The 15,139-nt window shown below is 31.9% G+C and overlaps 1 protein-coding gene across 23 annotated transcripts in view; it reads right to left on the bottom strand.

The window, feature by feature from the left end:
• C2CD5 (C2 calcium dependent domain containing 5) overlaps nt 1–15,139 on the bottom strand; it is a 102,042-nt gene that overhangs the window by 45,588 nt on the left and 41,315 nt on the right. For 12 of the 23 annotated variants that reach the window (XM_077870751.1, XM_077870752.1, XM_077870756.1 and 9 more), the window contains 2 exons: nt 10,665–10,773; nt 7,943–8,008 (listed from right to left, as the gene is read on the bottom strand). In XM_077870751.1, the coding sequence (XP_077726877.1) occupies nt 7,943–8,008; nt 10,665–10,773 (175 nt within the window). The remainder of the gene's footprint in view (nt 1–7,942; nt 8,009–10,664; nt 10,774–15,139) is intronic. The other 11 variants (XM_077870757.1, XM_077870767.1, XM_077870769.1 and 8 more) reach the window with 1 other exon arrangement.

Here is a 15,139-nt window from a genome sequence, read left to right as displayed (position 1 = left end):
AGAAGAGAAATAGAAAAGACTACAATATGGTGTTAGCAATCAATATTATGAATTAAGAAATGTGTAACACAATTAGGTAACCCTATATTGCACATATGCTATTATGCTAAAGAATTTCTTCATATTCCCCCTGAAATATAGACATTAACAGCACAAATACACTTTCAAATCCATTCTCTTTTTAAGGCACATATGGTTCCAAAACAATTTGGGCATCTATTTAACATCTTCCTTTCCTAATAAGGGAATTTTTACCATAAGACAAAAACTTAAAAGTTGCTCAATCTATCAAATTATTTATGATTCTCTAAAAATGGATATCATAAATAATAAAAGAAATATTATCTCAGTTTAGAAAATAACTATTTTCCCTGAAAAACTGTAATAAAGTTTTGCTTTTCTTTAAAAACACTAGTAGGACCTGCTATTTACTTTCTAAACTCTTCTGGAAGTTTAAAATATTACTTGCTAAAGCAAATAATTGTATACTATGCTTTTATAAAAACAGATTTTCTCATATTAGATTCTCCTACATCTGTGCCACAAGTAATACATGGCAGCCTTTCTGTTTTAAATTGAATTTTACAGAAAGTGATCCATGACATTGTTTTTTAAACTAATTTAAAAAATGGAGGAAGTTACTTATTTTAAGTTCAGGATATATTTATTTAGAAATGGCTAGCATGTCTACATGGAAAAGTATGTAATAATTACTATGAAATACATATAACCACATAGAATACAAAGTTTATTTACATCAAACTTACCTTGGTATAACACTTAAAATAATCAGATAATTAAACCAAACACTATGAAAGAATAAGTGGCTGATTTAAAAAAAAAAATAAACGAAACAAAAAGCTGAATGCAGCGCAAGTGGAGCATTCATACTCTTCTGACAAGGTCACAAGCAGCCTTTATTTTGACACATGAGCCACACAATTGCACATGGGGATGCCATTGTTGTATTTAATAAAGTATTTACAAGTTTAATAAAAGCTAAAGTTACATAACATGGGAGCTAAGGAAGCAAATGGCATATGTCCACACTCCAAAGAATTTGTTAAATTTTGTTTTTGGCTTAAGCAAAAGCTCAGAGAACAAAGGGTTTTGCAAAGCAGATTCAGCAGACAGGAGCCAGAAACAGTGGATATTTTGGCGCATGCTTGGATCAGGTGACAGTACAGACTGAAAACTATGGCAGCTCACTGAAATGGTTACAGAAAGTAATGGCCCTAGATTCTAGGTGAAAGCAAGGCAAGCATACAGTAAAGAGCATTTCATCACAAACTAGGAATTGAATTAACAATAATTATCTATAACTGTAAGCAAGAAGCCAAAGGATGAATTTGTTGGCTATTAAATTTAGGGGTTATTTAATTAAAATAAAATTAAGAATAATCAATTTATTTAATATTAGAAAAAATTAAATTTATGTTCAAAACCTATATTATATTTATGCCAGAGATTAGCCAGAGAATATTCACACAGTAATGATTCAGCCTAACTTACTATAACTGAAAATTCAGAAATATCACAGTATTTAATTCTATAGTGGAATTTTTAAAGCTTAACAACTGTTAACTGTATTCCTCTAGGAAACACACTAGTTGAATTTGAATTGTTTTATTCACTCTCCAGAGGTCAAAACTGAGGATTTACCATACTCCTGTAAAAGGCAAAACAAAGAGTCTGGCTTAAAAATTTATGGCAATTATACATGCCACTCATAAAACTGGATACAATTTAGTCATTTGAAGGATATACAGCTGAGATGTGAAGGTCTCAATTAATCAACATTTCAAAGATGCAAGAAAAACGTTTCTTCTCTAAAATACCATGCTCCTCCCAAAAATCCATAGAATTACTTATAATTTTAAAAAGATCTTATTTTAGGAGATACTAAAATTTATTTATTTTATAAACTATATTTCATACAATGTTATATTTTTCTTCTATGGGTCAAAACTCCTCATAGATAATATCACAAATCTTTCTTTTATAAAGTAATCTCTATATCAACTTGGGGCTCAAACTCACAACCCCAAAATCAAGAGTCACATGCTTCACCAACTGAGTCAGTCAGATGCCCCATAAATCTTTTAATATATCCTTTTATTCGTAGTCATGAACTGAGCTCTAGATCAATACCTCACTAATGCTTCTTTTAGAGGTAATGTCTGCACACTTGGGCTGACATCACAACTCATTCATTTTACTACTGTTACTTTTCTAGAGCATGGCCATAGCTTGATATCTTGCCATCTTTTTAACATTTTATCTTATTTCTGAAGTGCAAGTGAAACTGGTAAAGATTCCTAAAATGGAAGTAAATGCTTATATCTCAGAAAGTAAAGAAGTGAACAATTCAACATAATATGACTTTATAAAACTGAATCTCTTTGAGATTTTAGGCAATAACACACTTGCAACTAAGAAACCCTGACTCCCTAAATGTTGAATTTAATCCTATTTTGAATTTAATCCTATTTTTACATAGCTCTGGAAGAGAAGAATGAATTCTGCCCTTGAGAATCTTTGAATCTGGCTTAAAGAAAAAAAAAAAAAGGAAATGGACAATATCCAATCTAATTTTTAAATAAATAAGAAGAGATAAAGTGTTAACTGAGCTCAAATAAACATTTTTAGTACAGTGATAATCTATCTCATTAAAGGACAGCATAAGAAAGCCACATTCTTAAACACCTTATAGTATTATTCCAACACAAAACAACTTTTTGAAGATAAATTTCCCCTAGTGAAAAAGAAATTAGTTCAGATTTAAGTATGTATACAACCTCAAACTAGGTGGGGATTCAACACCAACTTAGGAAGAACAGTCCATTCACAGAGGAAATGATATGCAAATTCAGAGAAGACACCAACTTGCAATAATTTGGGATGTTAGGATGGTAACTGGGATATAATCCATGTTAGATCAAACTGAAGTCTTCATTATTTATAAAATAAGTCAGATATATAATTCCTCCTTATATGTGAGATTTCCCTCTTTATATATAGATTGTATATTATATTTACATGTCACATAATACTGTAATTAAAATCCAGTTATATTAGATATATAGAGAGCAAAATTTCAAAAGTAAGAAAATTATACATCTGACTTTTTACAAATAATAAAGAATGGATAGTAATCAATATCCAGTTATATTATATACAGACAGAAAATTATTACATTTATATGTTGTATTACATATACAGAGAAGCTCGCACATCATACATGGCTATGTTTATGTCTTCTTGAACTCTATATATCTACCTCCTAAAACTCTTATTAAAATTCTTAAAACCAAAAGCTGCTAAAACCAACTACTTTGGGTTTAGTTTTGCACATCTGCTCATGAGTACCTCCCAGATGTGGTAAAAATAACTGCTGCGATCATCAGTAGAATTCAAGTTCTAAGAAAGCCTATCTCCATTTAACTACTACACACATGCACACATACACACAAACACGCACGCAAGCACAGCAAAATAGTATAAGAAATAACCTAGATTAGGTATATAAACAGGCTGTCTGGGAACAATTGTGTTCCCAATCCCCAACATCATACTTAAGACATGGTAGGCACACCACAAACATCCACTGAATAAAAAGATTTTTACTTAAAACTGAAAAAAAAATCTGGATTATCAAACTGCTAATCACTTTGTTAAAATTAAGTATGTTTAATGTAATAATTATACTTATTTTCTTGGTTTTATTGGTTTTTGCCCCCAAAGGAAGGTAAATTTTCTAAACAACTAGAATTCAGATAACTAACAAAAAAAGAGTAACATTTTCTAAATTCAGACCACTCAAGTAAAGCTTAGCACTAGCAAAAATGCATTCATTGTAAGACTTTAATACTAGCAAAAACTCATTCATTGTAAGACTGAGAAAGTTGTAAGTAAAATACGTCCTTAAATTTACAATCTAAATAAAACTTTCTAAAATATTCTCAAAACAAAGGAAAGTTACCTAGTTTCAAACAAGCTGTCCACTAAGTAAACCATTCACTCTTAAGTCTAAGCTTAAGTCTAAGCTTGGAAGCTATTTTTTTTCAAACCACATTATATGTCTTCTTCATATTTCCTTTTATGACTTCCTGAAAAAATAGCTAACCTCACATGCATCGTACATGAAAAAAGAATAACAAGTTTTCCTCAACTACACTGAGACTATTCCTAATTAAAAGTTATAACCATAGGCTATGCAGAAATACTTTCAGTGGTAAATTCAGAAGAATAAAAAAAAAAAAGCATAGCCATCTGAGAAACACTGAGCTATGATTTTTAAAACTTACTCTTAGAATATTTTTTACAACTCAATTTTCAAACAGACTTGGGTTTCTAAAACGTAGGATTCAACTACTCATTGGGATTTTAGACTTGTAGCTATGTGGGATAATCCTAATCCACCTCTTTCTCTCAGTTCAAAGTTGCCAAGACACTGCTTTACTTGCCACATTCCACTAATTACCAACTCCTATGATTTCACATTTAAAATATTTTATAAATTTATGTTAAGAGTATAAGCCCTGAAGCCAGAGTAGTTAGGTTCACAGTATAGCTCAACAAGTTTGTATCTTACTTTGGGAAAATTGTTTCGTTTTGCTCATCCACAAAATAGGAAAAATACCTACCTCATATCTATGTTTTGAGAATTAAATAACCTACTACAATAAACCACTTGGAAGAGTGCCTGGCACACAGTAAGTGCTCTATAAACTTTAGCTCTCCTACCATCACCAAATCCTAAATCACCTATCTGGCCAGGAATACTGCAGTCAACTAAGTAGCTTCCCTGTCTCTTGTCTTGCTGTCTTTAAATCCATTCTCCATCCTATAATCATGATCTAAAACAAATGTGACTATGGGATATGCAGTCTTATTCTTATGCAGCCTGTTCCTGGCACGTCACACACAGAGCTGCAAATCCTGCTTCCTCCTTTCTAGTAGAAGATTCATCTTGTCTGTCGTGAAGTCTGTTACCAGGACAATAACATAGAAGCAAGATAAGAAAAGGTAATACTGTAACTTTAAAATAAATTTTCAGGTAATTGAGTTTTCTTCCTCCTGCTTTACAAAAATATTTTCTATCACTATAGTTAACACAACCTAAGACAGCAAAGCAGGAGCAAATGGGAGACACACACACACACACACACACACACACACACACACAGCTCAATTAACCAAGACATTCTATATTCAAGGGCAAACAATAGGTATGGAGTAACTACGTAAATATCATCAAACAGGTAATGGCTAGGGTCTTGTTTTGCAACGTACACCTGAAGTTTCAGAACTACATTCAAAGGATGGAACAATATGCTTCTAAATATACTGTCTGAAAAATAAATCTTTATTTTTTTAAAGATTTTATTTATTTATTCTTGAGAGACACAGAGAGAGGTGGAGACGTAGGCAGAGAGGGAAGCAGGCTCCCTACAGGGAGCCTGATGTGGGACTCAATCCCAGGACCCCAGGATCACGCCCTGAGCCAAAGGCAGACGCTCAACCACTGAGCCACCCAGGCGCCCCTGAAAATTGTATCTATGTAAATCTCTTATATATCCTTCAAACTGAACTCAAGAATTACCTTTCCAAGTTTCCTTGCCACATAGTTAATCACACCTTCTTCCTCTTTAATTCTGTATCTTGTATCACACCACACCACAACACACAATAAACCATCAACTTATTTTTTCTAACCTTCCAGAATATGATCTTCATGAAAACAGTGACTGGCTGGCATCCTTGCATGCCTATTATCTAGCAAAGTGCATGGCACAAAATTGATTCTAGTAGATGCTTGCATGATATATATTTCATGAAATATTGTTGTGTGATAAAAATGCTTTCATATATCTTTCTACACTTTAATATTTCTGAAATAAAAATATCTAAATAATTAATCAATATATTTAATATGGTAGTGGTGTTTCTCCTTTCTCTTGGAAAGCTTTTATTAAATTGGTGATACCTCACATAATAAATGGTGTCAGAGAATTCAGGAAACTCAGTATTGATGAACAATTTCTAACATTAATAAAAATCATATCAACAATAATTTTTCTTACTGACATGATCAATTCTTGATTTTCTATGGTAATACAAGACAGTAATCGCTAATTTATTCCCTAATTACAGAAAAGAATACGTTAATTGTTGGTATATATTTATCAAATATAACATTCTTAACATTATTTTTCAGAACTATCACATTATTTTTCTTAACCTAATATCAAAATCAGCCTGATTTCTGAATATGTACCATTACCATAAAGATTCTAATATCTCAGTCAAAAGCACAGAGCTATGAGAACATTAAACTGAAAGTGTCAGCTTTGATTTTAATATTGTTTACTTATATCCATCTTTTTTTCATACACTTACTACCTGACTTTATTTTAAATGATGGCAAGATATACTGCTTCCTCAACCATGTTTCTCCTCGCCAAATTCTGCAATTCTGCTTATGGGAACAAAGTATTATACCTATAAGATTTAATGATTAAAAAAAAAAAGATTTAATGGCTTTTCTACTTTCCAAGGCTGTTCTCTCATCTAACACACATCTCACCCTAAACATCTTTGCCCTGACAACATTTAAGCTACTTATATTATTAACGATCAGTCTATTCCAATATCCTTTTCTTACATAATTAAGCTTCTTCACTGCCCATACACTAATCTGCCTACATTTTAAAAATACATTCTTATTTTTATTAAATGAATCTAGCAGGGTATTTTTCTCACTAAAAGCTAAGTATAACGCATTACATTAAAAATGATTGTTTTAATTCTAATCAATATGATAACATACTGGCAAAAACTTGGATAGGAGATAGAGGTAATTTCCCTGAAGACTTACCAAATGATGTCAGTCTAAATCTGCAAAGGTTAGAACTGATCAGATTGTTTACTACACTAAACTTAGGTAAATCTGCATGATGTACATGAGATACTTCATAGTCAAACATGCATTACTTACATCCGAACTTATATCCTGGACTCCTAAGAACAAAAAAAGTTTACAATATTGAAAAGATTATGGGATATTATCTAAAATGCTGAGTCTCTTGGTGTTTTTATTTTTCTGTAAATAGATATACTGGTAAAATCCTTTAGGCAAAATATCAGCTCCTGATACTGAATCAAAATGGTTCTATTATTTAATTCCAAAAATAAATAGCACAAAAATTTAGATAGTTATATTAAAAAAATATACTTTTACCAAAAAGAAAAATTGGCTTTGACTCTAAACCACATCATCAGCTGTAAATTTACCTTAGTTAAGTTTCTCTAAAACTACAAACTATATCCATATGTAAAATTACTTAAAAAGAAAAATCATATTCTTATGTGGAAAGGGAAGGAAGGGAGCTTATGAAAGCTGTTAATCTCCCCCCAAATCTGCTCTTACTTACCAAATTTTGAAACACTTCTAGAATTATAAATAAAAATGGTAATAGTTATACTTCTATAGTATTTATAGACTACTAAATATATTATATTCAAATTTAATTTAACATTTAAACATACTTTAAGCTTATCAAACTAGCCATTTAACACAATATATTTAACAATATTTCTTTAATCGTAAAGTTAATGTCTATGTCATTTACCTAATATGAAAAAACTGCCCAAAATGTAATAAATATAATTTAAATTTAGTATTCTGAAAGTTAATCACCTAACAAAAGCCATTTGTAATTTATGGTATTTCTATGGTTTTGGTTAATTCATTTTAGTTAACACGTTTTTATATTTGCATTTCCCTGGAAACTATAAGAGTTGTAACACATGTACTGCAGAATTTATCTGTATAACTGAATTGACATTAAACCTATTTAATCTAAAACATTTCTAAAAACTTCACTGAGCTGCCATAATTTTTGTCAGCATATGTAGTACTGAATGACCATCAAAATACCTGAATTGAAACTATTCCAGTCTAGCAGTTTGTAAGATCTTGTGTTACCCATAATTCCGACAAAGGCTGAGTTCAAAACAGCAAATTAGTAGATCAGTTTTAGGTGCAGAATAGTAGGGAAAAAAAAAAAAAAAAACACTACAAACAAGAACATAATTGACAACACCACTCGACAGGAACTGGAAAGACACAGACAGCAGAGTTAATAAGAAGTAGAAATAGAAAGAGAAGAAGGAGCATGCTATAATAATCTAATATCAACTAAAGTTGAGTTGTTTAAGATAATGACCTTGATTTTTAAAACCACTCCATTCTTTTCCGTGTTTAATATTTAAGAAAGGAGAAAATTCTAAGAGCTAACTCGAAATAATAATAATCCATAATTAGCAGGTGGTAGTGGTTTTAAAATAAGATTTTTTTCCTTCTATGCTCAGTGTAAAATGAAAATTTCCCATATTCACTAGACAAAAAAATAGCTGCAAGATTCATTTGAAGGTGCAAATACAGCACTTTAAACATTAGCACATGCATCTCGATTCATCATAAGTTTCTCTCAGCAAAGTAACTCAGTGACATAAAATTAATACATCATCATCATGGTAGATGCTAATCTAGAGGGGTTTTTTAACATTCAGCTTTTTTCAACAAACTAAATCTTTTTCATAAATAATTATTTATGAAATATTAAGAACATCAATAAAACGTTCTTAAAATCTTTTATGCATAATACATATATAAAACCCAAAGAATGTGATATTTACATCAAAATACTGTAATAATGAAACCATTAGAATATATAGTCGATTTGTATTTAACTGAAAATAAATCAAAATTAAAATATAATTTATGTATCATTAAAAGCATTTATATTATATGCCCATAATCTTTTGGGAAATAAGTACATTAATAACTGAGAATTTGTAAATGCAAATTGAAAAAAATATTCCAAAAAGGGGAGCAAAGTAAGAGAATGAATAAGCTGATAATTGCAATACACAAAATGTATTCTGTAATAAAAATTCCTGTTTTCTTCCCTGGGCCTAGATTCTTACATTTCTCACACCACTAGAATACACTGGCAAGAATGATAACCCCAAAAGAAGAGTTTTTTGTCAAAAGTAATGGGATTTTAAATACAGCTCTCTACTTAAACTTTTTTAAGTCACCCTTGTTTGTTCTCCCAGACTCTATGGCTTACTCAGAGTACATGGAAGCAACAATAAAATCATAATGTTTTCAGTAAACAGAAGATATCACCAACAGTTAAATATATTCCTGAAACCATTTTTGGAGCTTATCAGTGGGTGCAATCTATTAAAATATTTGAGTCAACAGGCCAAAGAAACACAGGCAACAAGCCTTGGGCCACACAGTTAATGTCAGGTATATTAACTCAGTAATTCCTTGAACTTTCCAAATAATACAAGTTCCTAAACAAAGATATGGAACTTGAAGTCTCTAATGTCTCAATACATTAAACTGGCATCAATCTAAATATGTCTTTAATTACTACAGAATAAAGAAAAGATCTCAAATTGACCAGAAAAAAATAAGAAATAGTGGGAAAAAATAATAAACCAGAGAAGAAAAAGAGAAGACTAATGCTTAAAAGATGTATTTGTTCAGCTTTAAGAGTTAAATAATCCTAGCTATTATTCTTCTGAAAATCTCGTTCCAGCTCTGGAAAAAATTCCATTCTGTTTCTCTGGAATTATTAACTGAAATGACATCAAACCACAAGGCACAGGTTACATTTTTTCTTAAATTTAAAAGAATGGTAATGTTCTGAATCCCCAAAATCACTATCTGCAATGTTTTGCATAAAATAATTTCGAAAAGTTTTACTTTTTGTAGCTATTAGTACAAGTGTCAGGAAGAGGTTATTGGAAGTGACAATTTAAATTTTTCAAAAATATGTACGTATATATGCCAAATAAAAACAGTAACATAACTTCAGCTTGAAAGTATATCATCAAAATAATAAATGACTTGAGCAAATTACTAGGAATCCAGTCAATGAGAACTGCAAGAACACTCCATATGGAAAGTTTCTACCACATTTATCATGTATTTGGGATTTAAAAAAACCATCAAAGCATTCCTAAACCAAGGGCCTGAAATTGAAACTGATTTGATGCCTTTCTTCTTTTATGATCATGATCCCATGTTTTAAAGAGGTGAGCTACCATTCTTATTTGTTTACTTATATAGAATAAATAGCTTCAGAAAAGAAACCGAAAATACACAGACAGAACTATTTTTTTTTAATTCTTAGATACTACACAATGTTTATAATTACATTTCAAAGGAATACTTCTTTTAGGAATAAGGAAATTACTAAAATAACCTACAGAGAATTATTGCTAGTTAAAAGAATTAACATCTTATGAAAATGGTCAAATTGCAAAATTTGCTACCTGCCTGGATCAAAGAAAAAGAGCTGACTCAAAAGTTACTTAAGGATTCCTTCAAAGTGATGCTTTGGCCAAAAAAAATTAATCAAGATTTCTTTCTTTACATAAAAAGCTAACTAGAATATACTTCTACTTATTTGATTTTTTTCCATTAGGGTTACTGCAAATACTTAAAGCAACATGCGCCAGTTTATATTTTCTTTTTCATTTCTCAGTTAGATTTGACTTTTTTTTAATTATAAAAATTAATTTTAATAACCACAGTTTAAGTAAATGCAATACTGAAAACAAACTTTTAAAGGACATACCAGGATTGTGGATACGATCCAAAAGCTTCACAGAGCGTGCACTAACAACACCCCCAACATGCACAAGAAATCCAGGAGGAAATGCCGTCAAGGTAAAAAATGGAAATTCCTAGTAGAAAGAAAGGGGGGAAAATATAACTGACCATGTGTAAAGTACAAAAAATGTGTTTGTTAAAAAGTCTGATCCCCATAGATTATATTCATCCTATGAAATATGAATCCTATCCCTTAACAAAAGGCTACCAATTAGTTACACATTATACATGCTTTGTAATTAAAAGTTTTCTTAGATGTTTAGAGTTCCTAATCCTTTCCCCATATATATCATGTTATACAATATCCAAACACTCTCTTTATCGATTTTCAATGAGAAAAAAAGGCTCTCAAAGTTTTGGGATATTTGAACACACTCTTCCTTCCTCTCTATCTCCTACTCAGAAGCAAATTAACAGGGAGATGCAAGGATTCTCCTGCCCTTCTATTCAACCACTACTTCTCAGTGGGGCAAAATCTCCCTGACGTACACTTACTCAATTCCAGGCTACTGGTAAAGACTCCTGGCCTAGTCCAAGAGATCAGTAAGAATGTGGGACTGAGGGAAGAGTGAGAGAATAAGCAGTGAGGGTTAAGACATTCATGGAAATGTGAAGGGCAAATACCAAGCTTTACTGGGTAGAGAATCGCTGTGTAAGATTATTTACTCTATGAACACCAACCCCAGCAGGAGAGAATTTTAAGTACATAAATGTATGTTAAGGAAAAGGGAGAAAAATGTAGATGACAGAAAGGGAGGAAATAAAATTCCAGGAGTTCTTCCAAGTTTCATTCTCCCGTTCTCTCTCAAGGACATCAATATCATCAATTTAGAGGTAAGAGAGAAATGGGAAAACAGAGAAAGGAAATTCACTGAAATAGAACCCAGGAAAAAAGGGAAGCTCTTGTGACTCTCCAAATATAGAGGCCTCTCATATTACACAAAATTGGATGCAAGCAAGGAAAATTTAATATGTGCCTCATCTGGCTATAAGATTAATGTAGCTCACTTAACCAGAAGTCACTTACCAGTAGCCTCAGCTATTCAGAACATAACTGAGAGCTGGAAAATAAGCAAAACAGCGCTCTCAACAGTCAAAAGAACTGCTATATATCCAAGTACTAAAACTTATTTACTTGACTCATAAGAAATCCCTATAGACTATATCCATACTATGTCATACAGTAATTAAAAATACATAATTTTAGGAACATATTTTAAAATCTAGCAATATCTTTTTTTTCTGGACCATAGCAGATTAAATGTAGCAAATAAAAGCTAAGAGATAAAGACATACAGAATATACTACTAGAAGCAGGCACATGTAAAACAGCAAGGTTACTGACTGGTTGCTTAAAGCACAGAGAATACACTCACCAAAGCATAATTCACAAAGCATAGCAACTTGGAGTCATGTAGCACAAAGGCAAACAGTCCTGCACATTTGAGTTACCCATGAAGATATAGTATAAAATATATAGAGAATTTAGAAATAAATTGTTAGAATTTAAAAGTAATATTTAAATTAACAAGGGTAATAAAAACCTAGGCTACATTTAAAAAAAAAAAAGTAAAGACCAATCTGTGGAAATGGATAGGTTTGGTCCTGCTGATAAGCAAAAAGGAAGAAAGGGAGAGGCTAGGAGGGGAATTTCACTTACATGTATTATAAAATGTTTAGTCAAAATGTCTCATTTCCACCTGAATTTTTTAAATATAAGTTTTAAATGAGAAACATACAAGTAAGCTTATGCTATCAGAAACTTAAATATCTTATCTATGATTTTTTTTTTCAATTTTAAGTACACGGTTTTTAAATTTCCTCAAAGTACTGAAGCATAGCATAAAAAAGCACTTTACATTTAATCTTTATACTTAAACTTTTTAAATATTCTAGACAAAAGACACTGAAAGTAAAATTTTTGTAAGCTAAATGGAAATCTGCACATCTTTCTGAAAAGAAAGAAGTTCAGTAAATTCACATATTGGAAAATATCTGCATATCAGAATTTAGGAAGGTTTAAAAATGAACCTAAATGATTTCTCTACTTGCGATTCTGACTCTTCTCCAGAAGATGAGATAAAGGGACAAGAGGAAAAGTATCATACCAGAGTTGCTGGTCATAGAAGAAAAAGTAGGGGAATGGCTGTCCAAAGAGGCAGACACCTACTCTGTCAACTTAAACTGGCCTACCCGTCCAATCAGCACACTTACTTTAACACACAAAATCTAACCTGGAGCATGTAAAAATGGCATGGCTATTCAACCAAAACTCCATCTTCAGATAATTCTTTCAGAAGAACTACAGCTGATACCCATTGTTAAATACCTATCATCTCCAGCCCCAATATATAGTGACTACTAGAAGTACTTACAAAAGTGCCAGCCCTCTGTGAGTTATAAACCTGGTTTCTTGAAATTTCTGATTAAAACAGTGAGGCAAGGAGCTGGTTTTAATTTCTAGTCTATCATTATTCCTGATAAATTTATAGGTTCTCTTCCACTGAAAAGAACAGCTTCCTTAAGATCAGCCAAGACTAACCCTTTTAACACCTAGATGGGAGTAATGTTTTAACATTTAACTAGAATTTTTCTTAGAATATATTTAAATAGTTTATTTTTTAATCAAATAGTCCCTTTAAAAAAAAATAGTCCCTTTATTATCCCAAGAAACCAGAGTTAACTTTTGAGATTAAAAAATATTCCAGGAAAAAAAAAAATTCAAGAGGGGCAGCCCGGGTGGCTCAGCAGTTTAGCACTGCCTTCAGCCCAGGGCATGATCCTGGAGACCCAGGTTCAAGTTTCACGTCGGGTTTCCTACCTGGGGCCTGCTTCTTTCTCTGCCTGTGTCTCTGCCTCTCTCTCTCTGTGTCTCTCATGAATAAATAAATAAAATCTTAAAAAAAAAATTCCACGGGCAGCTCGGGTGGCTCAGCGGTTTAGCGCCGCGCCACCTTCAGCCCAGGGCCTGATCCTGGAGACCCAGGATTGAGTCCCACACCCGACTCCCTGCATGGAGCCTGCTTCTCCCTCTGCCTGTGTCTCTGCCTCTCTCTCTGTGTCTCTCATGAATAAGTAAATAAAAATCTTAAAAAAAAAAAATTCCATGCCAAATTCCTACTATGATTTATTGTATAATTTTACTCCACTTCTAAAAAGGTCATAATCTATCAACAGAGTTTGCTTTATGCCAGTGTTTCCCGAAGTGTGGTCCATACTAATACGTATTTCACATAGAAGATTTCATTGTAAAATATATTTCGGAAACCCTAGGTTAAACCAAGTCAACCAGGTTTCTTTATTGAAGAAAAATATACATCCCAGCAGCTGAAAAGTAACTTCATTTTTCTTACAGGTGAAAGAAGAATCATACCGAAAAATAAATTTGCTTTACATCAAATAGTTCATAGGTAGAACCTAAATCTAATCAAGCTTTTTACCTCTACATCTTATCTCCTAATCATCTGACCTCTATCACCAAGATTTTATCAACTTACTTTTCACTGATTTTGTGAAAGAAAAAAGAGAACACTTCTTTTTTTGAGAACTGCTACTTGATTAATCCATTAAATAAAAGATGTTGGACAAAGGTTCTCTTTGCCTCAAGAAAAAAAAGCCATACAATTTATTAAAGGTGGCAAGGGGTATAAATTAATATTTTAAAAATAAATATAAAAATGGCATTAAGTATATCATATGTTCACCTTGATGTAGTATTCAACTTGGCAGAGTTAAGTCATATCTGGACACATATGGGGAGAATTCTTCATACTTCTGTACAAATTTTTTCCCAAAACAAAGACATACTAATGGCAACTCACATTAGTGAATGGGAAAGCTAAAGATGATGCTTGTTCTATTTATTACATACTCAGGATAGAGAGGTAATCTCATTAACTCAAGTAACTACTACAGGTTAGGTACATAAATATATTGCCAACTCAGGTTTTACAAAGTTGTAAATGAAAACTATATAGTTCTCCCACAACTTTACCGCTAATTCCATAAAGATTAACTAGTAATGTATGCCCAACGTGTCCAAAACTTTAAGAGTGTTAAAAAGCACATCTGAAAACATAAATTTTATCCAAACTAAATCTGAAACAATTTTTATTGATTAGTGTTTTTCTATTATAAAGCTAGATGTTTTCAAAAGTTCTTAATATAGATAATACAGTCACAGGCAGACATATGGGCAAAATCTCTGATCTCGTATCAGTTTTTCTATTCTTATGAATTCTAGAATGATAATTACAAGGAAATATTCCTAGTGTAAGGAACTCTGTAGAGAATGTAAAACTGGAGTGGGGGGAAGTAAGAGCATTCTGGCCTAAAAAATTAAGTGAACACATACCTCACCCTGACTCACTTCTCTGTTTTCAGTCTCTTTCAGTATTTGGTTTTAATAAATGGTTCCACTGTTTAAGCGGGTTTTTGCAT

This window comes from Canis aureus, chromosome 25 (genome assembly GCF_053574225.1).
Source record: "Canis aureus isolate CA01 chromosome 25, VMU_Caureus_v.1.0, whole genome shotgun sequence".
Classification (NCBI taxonomy): Eukaryota; Metazoa; Chordata; class Mammalia; order Carnivora; family Canidae; genus Canis; species Canis aureus.
The sequence above is the reverse complement of the archived record's forward strand: the minus strand, read 5'-3'. Positions and strand labels throughout refer to the sequence as shown.